Source organism: Elaeis guineensis, chromosome 9, assembly GCF_000442705.2.
Source record: "Elaeis guineensis isolate ETL-2024a chromosome 9, EG11, whole genome shotgun sequence".
Lineage (NCBI taxonomy): Eukaryota > Viridiplantae > Streptophyta > Magnoliopsida > Arecales > Arecaceae > Elaeis > Elaeis guineensis.
In genome coordinates, this window is record NC_026001.2 from 94,860,483 (window position 1) to 94,874,210 (window position 13,728).

The 13,728-nt window shown below is 36.1% G+C and overlaps 1 protein-coding gene across 1 annotated transcript; it reads right to left on the minus strand.

The window, feature by feature from the left end:
- Window positions 1-910: 910 nt before the first annotated feature.
- Window positions 911-13,439, minus strand: LOC105051064 (uncharacterized). Its single transcript, XM_010931340.4, has 13 exons — window positions 13,086-13,439; window positions 12,859-12,975; window positions 12,671-12,768; window positions 8,209-8,292; window positions 7,844-7,974; window positions 7,562-7,634; window positions 7,424-7,469; window positions 7,203-7,312; window positions 6,964-7,071; window positions 6,819-6,878; window positions 5,222-5,283; window positions 2,620-2,935; window positions 911-1,674 (listed from the first exon to the last, which is right to left on the minus strand). The coding sequence occupies exons 1-13, from the start codon at window positions 13,300-13,302 to the stop codon at window positions 1,450-1,452; spliced, it is 1,647 nt and encodes a 548-aa protein (XP_010929642.1). The 5' UTR covers window positions 13,303-13,439; the 3' UTR covers window positions 911-1,449.
- Window positions 13,440-13,728: the final 289 nt, after the last annotated feature.

Below are 13,728 nucleotides of genomic sequence, written 5' to 3' on the forward strand. Positions count from 1 at the left end.
ACAATATATCATAAGAAAGAGGGGAGCATTTTCATCATTTAAATATTTCATAAATTTTTAAAAATAAAAATATTTAAAAAAAAAAAAAATTATAACATCCTATATGTAGAAAGTCATAATTTGATCACAAAATATAGAGGATGTTATAATTTTTTTAGTAAAAAAGAAGCATTTTCGTCATTCAAAATCTTAAACGAAAAAATTGCAGACATTAAATGCATATTGAAAAACGATGACTGCATGCCCCAATATGATTGAACAATGCGCTCTACGTCAATTTTATCATATCGCATGTGATGCATAAAGACTTTCTCGATGGTAGATAAACTACTACATTCTGATATTATGTTAGTGAAAACCCTCGTAATGTCTCCATTTTTCACACGACCGATGAAGGGCTGATGAATGTCTCTATCTTACTAAAACTGCCAAAATCAAAATTCAGCTTTCAAAATTTGATTACAAGGGATCAGTCCGCAAGTGTTTATTCCTTGTTTTTTGTTGTGCATGTTGGACTTGGACATCGTATTCTTTATTTGCAAACCTTAAGAGCTTGATAATCGTTTAACATTAGCTGAAGTAGCTCGACCAACATTAAGGCCCTGTATTTTTCCTGCACAGGCTTGTCCAAGATATCTGAGTACACGAAAAAAGATTTTAATAAGCTCATATGCCGAAAAGAACGATCTTCCATGCCCATAAAATAACTGAGTCGAAATGTCCAGATAAAATGGAATTAATACAGGAAAAAAAAAAGTGCGTCTCAAGTTTACTCCAATTTATTAGCAAACCAAAGAAGGCTTAAGGTTACACGTATGATGCAGTAAATGTCACCAGCAGAATGTATGAATGTATCTGAGTACATGAAAAAAGATTTTAATAAGCTTATATGCTGAAAAGAACGATCTACTATGCCCAATAACAACCTTTGCTATAGGTCATAAATAATTTTTAATATAACTCTAGTAACAGTACAGAATTGAATAATAAAACAATATAATGACCGGGTGAGAGCCCAAGAATCCTGAACTCAAAGCGCCTCAGCCATGTACATACTGTTGTATGGTACATCTTTTGAGACTTGACTGCTGGTTATTAGAAACCAAAATTCCACTCAACCAGAGGTCCAGTATCCACTCTGGCAATGTTGCATCAGTGTATCCATCACCAACCACATGTTCAGTGAAATCACCATTGTCAAAATACCCCAAGCTTAATAAAACCCGAAGAGACCTGTGAGAACTCCAGGCCAGTGAAAGCAATTTCTTGTGAGCTACCACTTCTGTTGCTCATGACACTAGCCATTTTAGGCAGCCAGCAAATGTCGAGACAATTCAAAGAGACATGTGCAACAGACTGTATGTGGTCGAGAATGCAATCTTCTAACTCAGATGGCTGTCTTAAACATAGTACGCTCATCTCTATACCTGATCTGCTGCTGATGGTATTTCATGCAGGACTTTCACAGTTCTGGTTTTCTAGGTTAGGGGGATAGACAGTATCAAAAACAACCCTAGCAAAAACATGTCGAACCTCTGGCAGTCCACCTTGGACCAGAGCATAATAATTTATCTTATTACCCTGCTTTGGAATGAAGCTTTTGTCCTTGTCTCCATGTCCAACACACTCAAGCATCCGGCAAACCCTCAAATAAACTTGCAGGGGGATAAATACCTGCAACAAAATGGAACATGCTTTTCAGAAAGTTTTTCTAATACATGCATCAGTTACTGAACTGACTCAGAGCAATCACTTTTAATAGCAAGAAAAGAAAAGAATTACTAATCAAATTGAAAAAAAAAATCATTATGCTCTGACACACTATCTGATGCATGAAATATTGCTATAAACTAGCAAGGTTAAAGCACACCACTAACAGCAGCAGCGTGGTACCACCCAACCATCTCCTTGATGGCGTCGTTAGTGGGCAAACCTTTGCCAGGCATATATTTTGCTTTGATTTCAGCTTGACATCAACCTAGCCAAACTTCCCAAGCAAACATATCTTCAGAATAATCAGGAATTTAGTGGCATGATAGACAAGAAATGATAAATCTTGCAGCTTCAACCATCGAAAGAGGAATCAACTGCTTAAGCAAACCCACTAGATAAATTCTTTCTTACAAGATATTTCCTGATTATTTCCTCTTTGCTCTGGCACTACCACATTCTGTTTCAAACCAGAAAATCAAGTCAAGTCGATGCATGTAAAACTAGTCAATGGTACTTCGGCATTCATTACATAGCATACAAATCTGCATGTGCATCCAGACAAGCATAACTTCATATATTAATAAATTCCACAGAAAAGTGTCATACTTCTGATTTTCTTCGGGTTACAACTTACAAAGCTGATGTAGAGACAACAAGGAGGTAATATATGAACTCTATCTAACATTGCATTGCAATGTATGATAAGATCGGTTGCAGACATCCTTTCTGTTGATAGGTATGACATTTGTATTTTTATTTGTTTTTACTGACCCATGCTGTTACTCGGAATTAATCATCCTGATTCACATTTTTAATCAAGAACTTGCAGTGAATTTTACCATTTAACCAGCAGATAAGAAGCAAAACTGTAAGTGTAAAGCTTTCAAGATGATCAAAGCTACTAACCAAATCGGAGCATGGAGCTCGAGGGTATTTTGCCATTGCTTTTGAAACAAAATACTCATCTGTCATGGAACTTAGTGCAGCATTGACTGCAGAAGCAAGATCCACAACCTCTTTAACTAATTCGTCATCCATTTCCCATCTTTGCGGCTGCAACAGTTCTGGAAAGCTAACATCATGTGGATAGTTGATAGCCCTTGCTATTTCCACAGCTTCTGCCAAATCTCCTCCATTATGAAGGGCAAGGGTGAACGTGGCTACAACCAAAGGATCTCGCGGTTGACGCACCAGTGCTTGATGAAATGCTAACAACCCAACCCTGTTAAATTAATAATCAAGCCATTATGAAAAGATTGCCTTATATGAACACAAATACTAAAATAATTAAACTGAAAAGATGGATTGACTATTGAGCATAAGCATGAGAGGCTATTCCATTGTTTACCTCACCCTACATCAAATCCATCCATACAAGCAACCATTTGACAAACATATTGACTTTTAGATTGTTCTGAACAAGAGGGAATGAGTTTCAAAATAGAATCATCTTATCATGACGTACTGAAGAATCTTGGGATAGAGGACTACCGCTTTGTCTAGACTCTTGCCAAAGACAGGCAAATCCTATATGGATGTTTGCTACTCAAGTACAAGACTGTAACCAAGTATACGACTGTAACCATGCAACTGGAACACCAGGTTTCGCAGAAAGTCTCCAACTTATCTATACATTCCTTAGCCAATAACCTGGCACCAATTCAAAAGGTAAACATACCAACTGAGAGTTGATCACAAAAGCTTCTCATCATTTAATGGATTATACCTTGATCATTAAGCGGTGCTTCAAATGCAGAGTAAGGCTGCATAGGCAACCACATATGCATATGTGGTCCCTTGACTACACTGCAGTGCCTATATGCATTTTCCATATGCAGTCATACACATAGGCTGAAAAGGCCGTCTAATTACCAGCATGCAGCAGTATCTGTAGCTTAATTAGCATTTTCTGGCTAAATATGTGGCCCATTTGGTAATGTCCCCCTCCTATAAGGCCTATGCAGATGGAGCACATTCAACATAATGTTTGATAGAAATTGATTTTAATTATATTATAACCATTGCCATTCATACTAAGTACTCAGCACTAATTCTTAGTTGTTATTATTATTAATATTGATATTATTTATTCAAAGAAATATTACTATCACTATCATTGTTTTTTGTATTGTATTTAACTATTTTATATATTTCTATATATTTAAAAAATATTAACCACATATGCAGCCCACATACAGTGCATGCTCTTTGCGGTCCCTTGGCCGCTTGCATACCACAACCACTTTACAAAACACTGCACTTAAGCCAAGCCCTGATAAATGACACGAGAAAATATTCCTGGAAACAAAGTAAACTTTAAAAAATATAGGTGTTTGAACATGAAAAATTTGACCATTTATGGGAGACTAAAGAATATAAAATAGGTGAGAAGCTTCTAGAGAATGCTTCTTACTTCATCAAATGCCGCAAAACAGATTACTCGAAATCAGCAGCTGTATTTCAATGAATATGATTATGATGAAGTTTCTCCAAGTAACCACAATCTAAGAATCAGACCATTTTCATTATTAGGTATTGCGCTTGCACTCAACAATTCCTACCAACGTTGTTCAATACTTACAATAGTTCAATTAGTTCAAAATTTTGTTTTGATCTAAGTAGTTCTGTGAATTATGCTATGATAGTTATTTTTTTCCAATTAACCTAAGCACATTCCATATATCAACTATGGTTATGGGAACAAAAGTAATCTTTACCCATTATTTGTTACACAATCATTTATAATTTGTAAGGAGTCTGAATCATCGTATGAGGATAGACTTAGCACTCACAGTAATGTTCAACATCTTTTTCACATAAGGATATATTGGGGCTTTGTCCTGAATTACTGGTGGTCTAAAATGATGACAGGAAGGTCCTAGGACAAAGGATCCATTGGTACAAGGTTCTTTCCTCTATGTAAAACGACAATAGCCTTTATGGGATTTTTTCAAGAAAAAGTTGATATACATGCAATTTATAAACTTTCTCAAGCAGGATCGACTTATAAAAGTGAAATACATGGAATTCCAGATGACGTGATGCAAATCAACTAGCTAATAGAATACTCTATAATGCAAAATTTTCAAACAATGAAAACAAGCAAAACTATGCAACTTAAAGGCTACATAATAGAATTTTGCATCTAGACTAAGGATTCTAAGCATAATATGCCAAGGCAAGTATGAAGCCAAAATTGATTTCACAAAACCAAGAGGAATAATGGTGCTCCTTCAATAGTCATGAAACATGGGAACACATATCAAAAGAAATCATAAGTCTATTTATTGATAGAAATCATATAAAGATTTTTACATGATGCTATGATTAAAATAAGCTTTTGGAAGTTAAAACTAAAGGGTTTATATATATAATTTTAAGAAACTGTAAATGAAAATGCATTCACATTTTTCAATACTATAACATGAATCATTCGTTTGAAATTCATCATCTATGGAAGGGATTTATAGAAATTGATCAGTTAAAAAGAAAGAACATTAGGACTTACCATAAGCTGTTATGGCATGGCCTGTCAGGCGCAAGAAGTTTATCCAAGTTGAAGAACAAAGTCTGCATATATGATATTAATGTTAATCAGTTGAGCACTATTGACATTAAATAAATACATGGACCAGCATAATTACCAAAAACTTAGAAGACTGCTAATCTGTTTTCCTATTTTTAAACCTATTACATTTCATCAACAACAATGGAGTTCAATCAAGAAGTTTATCCAAGTTGAAGAACAAAGTCTGCATATACGATATTAACGTTAATCAGTTGAGCACTTCTGACATTAAATAAGTACATGGACCAGCATAATGACCATAAACATGGCAGACTAATAATGTGTTTTCCTATTTTTAAACCTATTACATTTCATCCAGAACAATGGAGTTCAAGTAACATATCAAAGATCAGTACCATGACCGCTTGATCTTTGTATATGAGCAAGGTCTCCAGAATGGTTGTTAAGAGAACAAGAGTTCCTGCTTCCCACATCATCACATAAATAACAACCCTACATTGTTTGTTTGAAGGTCACCTCCTCCCCACCCAAAAGTTATAAGCCATAAATACTGGCCCAATCGATAGGAGCGTTGAATTAGATCAATAGTCCCTTTCAAAGATCCATTGAATCCTTTTACTAAGCCTTCCTCATTTTAAATTATGCTTCGTATAGGAATCTTTTCTATTGAAAAAAATCTAGTTGTCATTAATTTTGATCATGATGATAAGACATATGGCTAGCACATCACTATCTCATAAATGGGCGGAATATAATGATGCTAAGAGTATATCCAGTTTTTCTTCCTATTTATGATGTAATTTTTCTATTTATAGTATCCAGAGATATAACAAAGTCCCAAGTAATCTTGAAGGTACGCTTCCCACAGCTCATGTAGATGATATAGAATCAATAGTAGTTATAGTTTTTATTTATATCATCATTTATTAACTTCTAAAACCCCATAATTGACCAAAAAGTCTGGATTAAGCCAAGAAGTTTGTCATTTATATCTTCAGTAAAGTCTTTTATCCATTAGGATTTTATTGATTTTTCGGTATGATCATATGCATCATTGACTATTTAGTAATTCAACATTGGTCTGCATCTCTATAAGTTAAATATGATGTATATGTTGAAACACAAACATTATCTGGGGAAAAAGACCAATAAAAGAGCAATGACGCAGACAGACTACATGAAAGTTAAGATAGGTACTACATTTTAAACAAAACCTTACTAAAACAATCAAAATTCTACAAATGGTTATATGACTTCAAACTGGTCAGGCCATGTCTTCTTCAGGGTGAATCCCAGTTGGATGTTAAGTCTATGGGACTAGACTCCATATTTTTGATCATGGGCTGAATCAGGTCCATTTAGGTTCAGTTAGGTTGGCTCTAATCACATGTGAAATTCATACCTGATCCAACTGGTGGTTGGGTCTCAATTTTGGACCATGCCCAATCAACTGGTTTTACCTTCAGGTATGGTTGGTCTAATTCAAGGTACAGGTCAAATTTGGTCAGGTCCAACTGCAAGCTTAGAAGGAATTAGTTTGCAACAGTATGAAAAAAAGGCCAAGATTTGTACTTACCAGTAACATATTAGATCGTTTATCTCGCCTTCGAAATCCTTGTGAAACAAAATATGCTGCCTGTTCAGTGTATTCACATCAATCTGAAGAAAGGGCATGCTTATGTATACAGAATGACTACAGAAGATTAGAAACAGAAATAGACCTGAATTGGCAACAACAGTTCCAGGAGCCCAAATCTCCAAAGCAACCTTAGAGAAGCTTCAGCTGAACCATATGCAAGCATATAATTCATTTCCATTAGAATTCTTCCCTGCAGCATTTGCAACAACGGTAGGAGAGAAATGATGAGAGAGGAGGGGGTGGGGGTTTTTGGGGGAGGGGAGAGATAGGGAGGAAGTGGGAATAAATTAAAGAAAGTTTAGAAGCGTATGTGCGTGACACCTTGTCAAGTCCCAAAACTGAGCTAGCAAGATCCCTCACAGAATATGCTGTTTCTTTTGAAAAACGAAACCCTAAACGAGCTGCAATTCTAATTGCACGTAGAATGCGAGCTGTAAAATGCATTAAAAAAAATCTCCATTGGCTGTTGATTTTTTAATATATAATTGGGTGCATACTAAGAGATAGTAAGGTTTTCAAAGCAAAAGAATATACGCTCTCACCACAATCCTCTTGGAAGGAAGTGTGAGCAGGAATTACAGTTCGAACCTGATAAAAGAGAAGCAACTTATGAGCATGATGACCACACTTATTAGGTCCTAGTAAATCAAACATGTGGAACTCAAGAGATACAAGCACACTTTAGCTTTTTTTAGGTCTTCCATGCCACCCAAGTAGTCATAAACAGAATTTGAGAATGGATTAAACATCAACCTGAGCACAAAAAACAAAGTATTAGAAGATAGACAAGTGATATGCAGTTATGCACCAAGAAGATCAATTATAAAATTTCAATACAAAAGGAGGACAATCATGTGAAGAGAAGATAGAGCCAAATATTATCAGGAGATAATGTACTGAGAGCATCAGAAAACAAGAAACAAAAAAATTCAACTTTGAAAAGATGAGGTCAAACTAGTAACCCGTTTATAGTGAAATCTCGTCCAAGACAGTTTCTCCACCGCATATAATCTTGCTTATCACAGTCTGGTCTTCTGGAAGAATAAGTCATGTCATGGTTTGGCTTGTTCAGTGGGGTGCTAAAACTTGAAACCTGATAAACAAAAGGAGCAAATTAACAAGTGAGAAATCTAACATGAACATAGACCCCAAAGTCCACCTTAACTATCTCTATTGCACAAATTCTTCTGTTCAGAAAAACAAAATCACTATGGATGATTTACTCAATGTGATTTACTCAATTATGATTTACATTTAGGAAACTATCCAGGCAACTAATTATGCTCATTTCTTGCCGAGGTATCTATACATGAAGAAGAGAACAAACCTCCACAATGGAGTTATTGCAATACACATGGCAGATGGGAAACCGTTTTCCAACTATGTTACATCTTGAAAATGTCTTCTCAACCTGCAGAGTTACACAGGATAAAAATATTTCACAGAGTGACAATCAGACTACAAGTGCCATGCAAATAAAGAAAGTTGACAACATAAATTGGTTTAGATACCTGGTGAAGAAGTACACACTCAATATGAATGCTTAACACACACACACCCACCCCAAAAAAAAGAGCAAAGAACACAAAGAAAGCACAATTACACAGACATTTCATGCTGACATGCAGCCCCCCACTTTTGCAACCTCTATCCAAGCTAGAGTAAATTCGTTCGTCACAATAATAAATGGCTTCCTAACAATTAAATTCACTTTAGATTGCTTTCCTCCTTATCTAGTACATGATTGATTACTAAGAATCTTGAATATATAATTCTATCAGATGAATTTCCTCTTCTATTTCTTTTTATATTGGAGTTTTCTGTTTTTCCATAAGTGGTATAAATATCGACATGCTGCTATTTTTCCACCGAACATATCGACACACAGTGATGTAAAAATAGCACCAATCTAGCAAGGAGAAAAATTAAGCAAAACTAATCTACTTAGAGGTCTTTCTCAAAGTTGAATTGGAGACTTATGTCAGCACCTACAAAATGTGCTTTTGTTATCTTTGCAAAGATTTGTTCAAAACTTTCATTATAATTTATCTTAAGATAAGAACAAATAGAACATTTGGTTAGATTAGGATAGACTCCCGTAATAGTTCATGTTTTTGGGTATAAAAATAAGCTCTTTGTCAATTTGATTATGGTAATCATAGTGATGTCAAAGGCGCCAAAAGGTACGCCTCAAGCGCTCAGGCGAGGCGCCAGAAGGGGTCATCGCCCCTTGATGCTTCAAGCGATGCCCCTACACTCAGGTGTATGCCTTTGGCGTCTTTTAGGGCCTTTCTCAGTGAGGTGAGGCGCTTGCCTTTGGCACCTTAGTGAACTTTACGATTATATTTTTTAATGGCTGAAAATTGTAAAAAAACTTAAAAAACCATCCATTTAACTTCTCAACTCTATTACTGACAGGAAGTAAAGTGGTCAATTAGTATGAAAAAGTTAGTTTTAAAGAGATAGAGGTTGATTCAGATGAGACAGAAGAAGATGTTGAAGGATATAAATCTAATAAAGGAGGAGAAGATGAAAGTAATGACAACTATCTGATGATTCCATTGATGAATTTTAGGCTTTAGGGCTATTTATCTTTTTTGTTTCATTTATATGATTCCATTTTAAGGCTGTTTATATTTTCTATTGTATTTATGAGACTCCACTGATGAACTTTAGGGCTTGTTATATTTTCTGTTTCATTCATGAATTTAGAGCTGCCTATGTCTTATTATCATATACTTTATCTTGAATTAGTTGAACATTTTACTGTCTTATATATATTTTATGCTTAAATTATTAATTATATGATAATTCATGTTACAATAGTTATCTCTAGTTGTTATTTATTTATATATCATATTTTCTATTTTTTTCTCTGATTTTAGCACCTTACTTCACTTGGGCGAGTGTTTTTCTAACGCCTCTCACCTTAAAACGCTAGACCCCCCAAGCGCTTTAAGGGCGCCTTTCGCCTTTGACTACCTTGGATAATCAGTGGGTGGAAACAGAAGTTAGTGACTTCTACAACTAAAGAATAGTGATCACCGTAAAGGTCAAAAGTTGAACTACCAATACAGTTGTCAACGTTCACCGGAATAAATCCCATTTTATCCACATGACCTGTGTGTTTATTGATCTATCCTTTGGGTTTGTAAATATCTAAAGTCATTTTTGAAACAAATTAAAGATCAATTTTCCAATATTAGCTTACAGATTAATCAATGCAACACAGAGTAACCAGTGAAAAATGAATTTTATAGCAATATATTACCAGATAGATGGTCTAAATAACCATGCACACAACCATCTGACAATGCACATTAAATCATGTATCATGTGCATGAAATCTGCATATAAGGATTCATTTTTCAAACAAAAAACTCAAGGAAATCAAGACCAGGCCTCTGATCCATTTGACACATTTTTTTCAATAGTCTAGAAGACAGGCATCGAAGAAAAATATTATGGCACAGTGTGGATGAGGTTAACAAGCAATATGGCTTGCCAAGGATGCATTATTTGACAATACAAATGATGGATACCAAGGGAGGAGAAGCAAAAAATTAATTAATTTTCAAGGGATATAATGGAGCCACTGCTCCAATGGTCATTTATGCATCTTCCACACCTGGCTCTGAAAGGATAATCATAAAGAAGAACCATAGCTGTAGATTCAATTACAAAGTGTCAAGAAGGAGCAGCAATGAGAGGAGGAAGATTAAGAGGACAGATGGTCTCCAAATCCCAAACAGAGTAACCAATCTAACCCATCTTTAACCATAAAATTGAAGGACTTTGGTGGTGAAGGAAAATGATGTACGGTAGATGTAAATGTCAGCAAGGGGGGAATACATATAGACAGACAGAGGGAGGATAGGGACGAAAGGAGGGAGTACACAAACATGGAACACACAAACAGACAAATATAGAGATAGGATGCAATGGGAGTGGTAAAAAGGGCGTTAAATGCCTAGAGAGGATAAAGGAAGGGGGAATTTGATTTATCCCATATCCTATCTTTTGTTTGTGGACTAAGAACCCGTACACCACCTCAGAGCTCATCCGACCTTAACTGTTACATCAAATTATGATAGTGCTTCTTTAAATTTGTTAACATACACCTGTAATGCTACTTAAGTTGCCATGTTAGTGAAATGCTGAGACTTAATCTAACATGGAGACTCCCTGCTACACTATAGGTCAAATGACTTGCCAAAAAAAAAAAAAGATTACAAAAGATGTAACAAGACATATGCTTGAAAACTAATGAAATGACAAATTACCAATGCAAAATAAAGCTAAAAGTTGCCAGGTGAGCAATAGAAAATAGTCAAAAAGAAAATTTAGCTACATCAGGTGTTGGGGATAGAGATACAAGTATGTGTACAATCTAGATTATGATGAAACATCCTCAATGTAATGGTTAGACCAAAAACAATCATGTTTAATTTGATCAGTGTGCATGAAGGTGCAATGTGAGTGAAATGCCGAGACTCGATCTGACATGGAAGCTCCCTACTACACTATAGATCAAATGACTTGCATAGAAAAAGATTCCAAAAGATGAAACAAAATATGTGCTAGAAAACTAATAACATGACAAACTACCAATGAAAAATAATGCTAAAAGCTGCCAGGTGAGCAATAGAAAAAGTCAAAAAGTTAGCTACATCAAGTGTTGGGGATAGAGATACTAGTATGTGCACAATCTAGATTACAATGAAACATCCTTAATGGAATGGGTAAACCAAAAATGATCACATTTAAGTTGAATAGTGTGCATGATGCCATGGTAAAGAGTCATGTGTAAACCCAACTCAAGATCCAATTATCGATGCTCAAAGTGTGATCAAGAGGTCAAAAAACTCCAAGATTGACAACCATAAGTACAAGATCTCTTTAACTTATTATGACCAGAGACTTGATGGAAGCTTGGAAAATATGATCAATTAGATAAAGAGATATGACATGAAATTTGAAATATCATGTGAGATCTATGACCAAGCAAGGCGATGAATAAAAGATCTTCATCATCAATGCCAGGAATTCACTAAGAAAATCAACTAATTTTGATAATCTGATTAATCTAATCCTACACCTTTTTAACACAAAATCAACTCAAGATTAATCTAACTTGTACTTTGACTCTAATTCTGTATGAAACCAATCTTAGAACTCATAACAACAAAATTAGGATATCTAATAAGTTTTCAGAACTCAATGTTGGCTTTGGCAAGCGGTCTCTCACCTTGAACAAACAACAATTTTTCAAAACACACTGGAATGAAGATTTGGCAGGTTTATCCCCTAAATCAACAGCCTGGATAGAATAATTGAAAGCTTGGAGCCATCGTGGTTTAAAGTTTAAACAACCATATCTTCTCAGTGGATAAACTTTAAATGGTCTAAATTCATTCTATAAATGATAGAGTGAATGTTTATAATCAGATTTAGTGAGTTAGACAGTCAGATACAGGGAGTAATTGCTCAAGCCTGCAAGTGAATTTTACTTAGCACAGGCAAAGTTTTATATGCCTTATAATATAACAAATTACAGTTGGAATATTAACAACCAATAAACAGAATCATGAATCCAATCACCATACAATGTGATATCCTAGTTAGAAACATATGACCAAGATAATATATGATCATAATTAATGACATGATCAATCAAGAAGCAAAAATGTGATCCATCAAATAATAATAATAGTAGTAGTAAAAGGAAACAAAACTATGTTCGAAAAACAATCTAAGGCAACTAAATTCAAGAAGAAGAGCAGAAAAACCTCTTTAAGCTCCGCTGATGTTATAATGTCAAAATCCTTTGGGGTTCTTTTCATAATGAGATCCCTCACGCAACCTCCCACCAGGTATACATCATACCCTGCACAATCACAGACCCACTATCTAGAACTATACAAAAAGGTGGCAACTTGCCAACAAGATACAACCAAATTTGCAGGAAAGGACCCACCTTTCTTTCTAAGAGCGTTCAGAACCGATCTGGTCGGCTTTGCTATCATCGAAGTCTTAATTCCGAGGTCCTTGGAACTCATTTTCTTCCACGCTGGCCCTTTCACGCCCTCGCAACCTTCAAATAAAGTAGAAAGCCCATTCCAATCAACTCATCAGACCATTAGGAAGTGAAACTGTTAGTAGAAGTAAATCAATCAACTTGGGAAAAGATCAGAAGGCAGTCACCTCTTTGATTAGGAGAAGGAGAAGGAGAAGGAGAAGGGGAAGAAGGCTGAGCGGAGGCGGGGGGAGGATGTTCGTCGTTGGAGAGACAGTCGGGCTCGGCCACCATGTCGAGGGCGGTGGCCAAGCTCCGGCGGGGGTCACGGCGGAAAGAGAGTACGAGGGGAGCGCGGTAGGAGAAGGGGGCCCTGCAGACGGCCCCGAAGCCCGCGACCGCCATTTACAGATTGCGCAGGCGGATCACCATGCCACTGGAGAAGCTTCGGAGGAGGAAGAAGAAGGAAGAGAGGAACCCTAACCCTAAAATGGGGACAAAGGGAACTCTAGAGGAATCGAAACCCCAGGAGCGGGAGGAAGAAACCCTAGAACGCCGATTGAAGGCGGCGATATATCCGAAACAAAGTGGGAGCGGATGTGGAGCCCACGAAACTATCCGCGCTGAGAGGAACGAAATATCTTTTGGTGTATTAAACTAATCATAGCCGTTTGATCTACAGGACCACGGTTATATAGTGACCATGCCAAACCTAGGAAGCATGGAATGATCCTTGTCCAAATGAATGGATTGTGTTTCATAGCAAGACCAATGAAATATTAAAGACCTACCTGTTTATTTTTTTCTTTTCAATGCACATATTTGTATGTG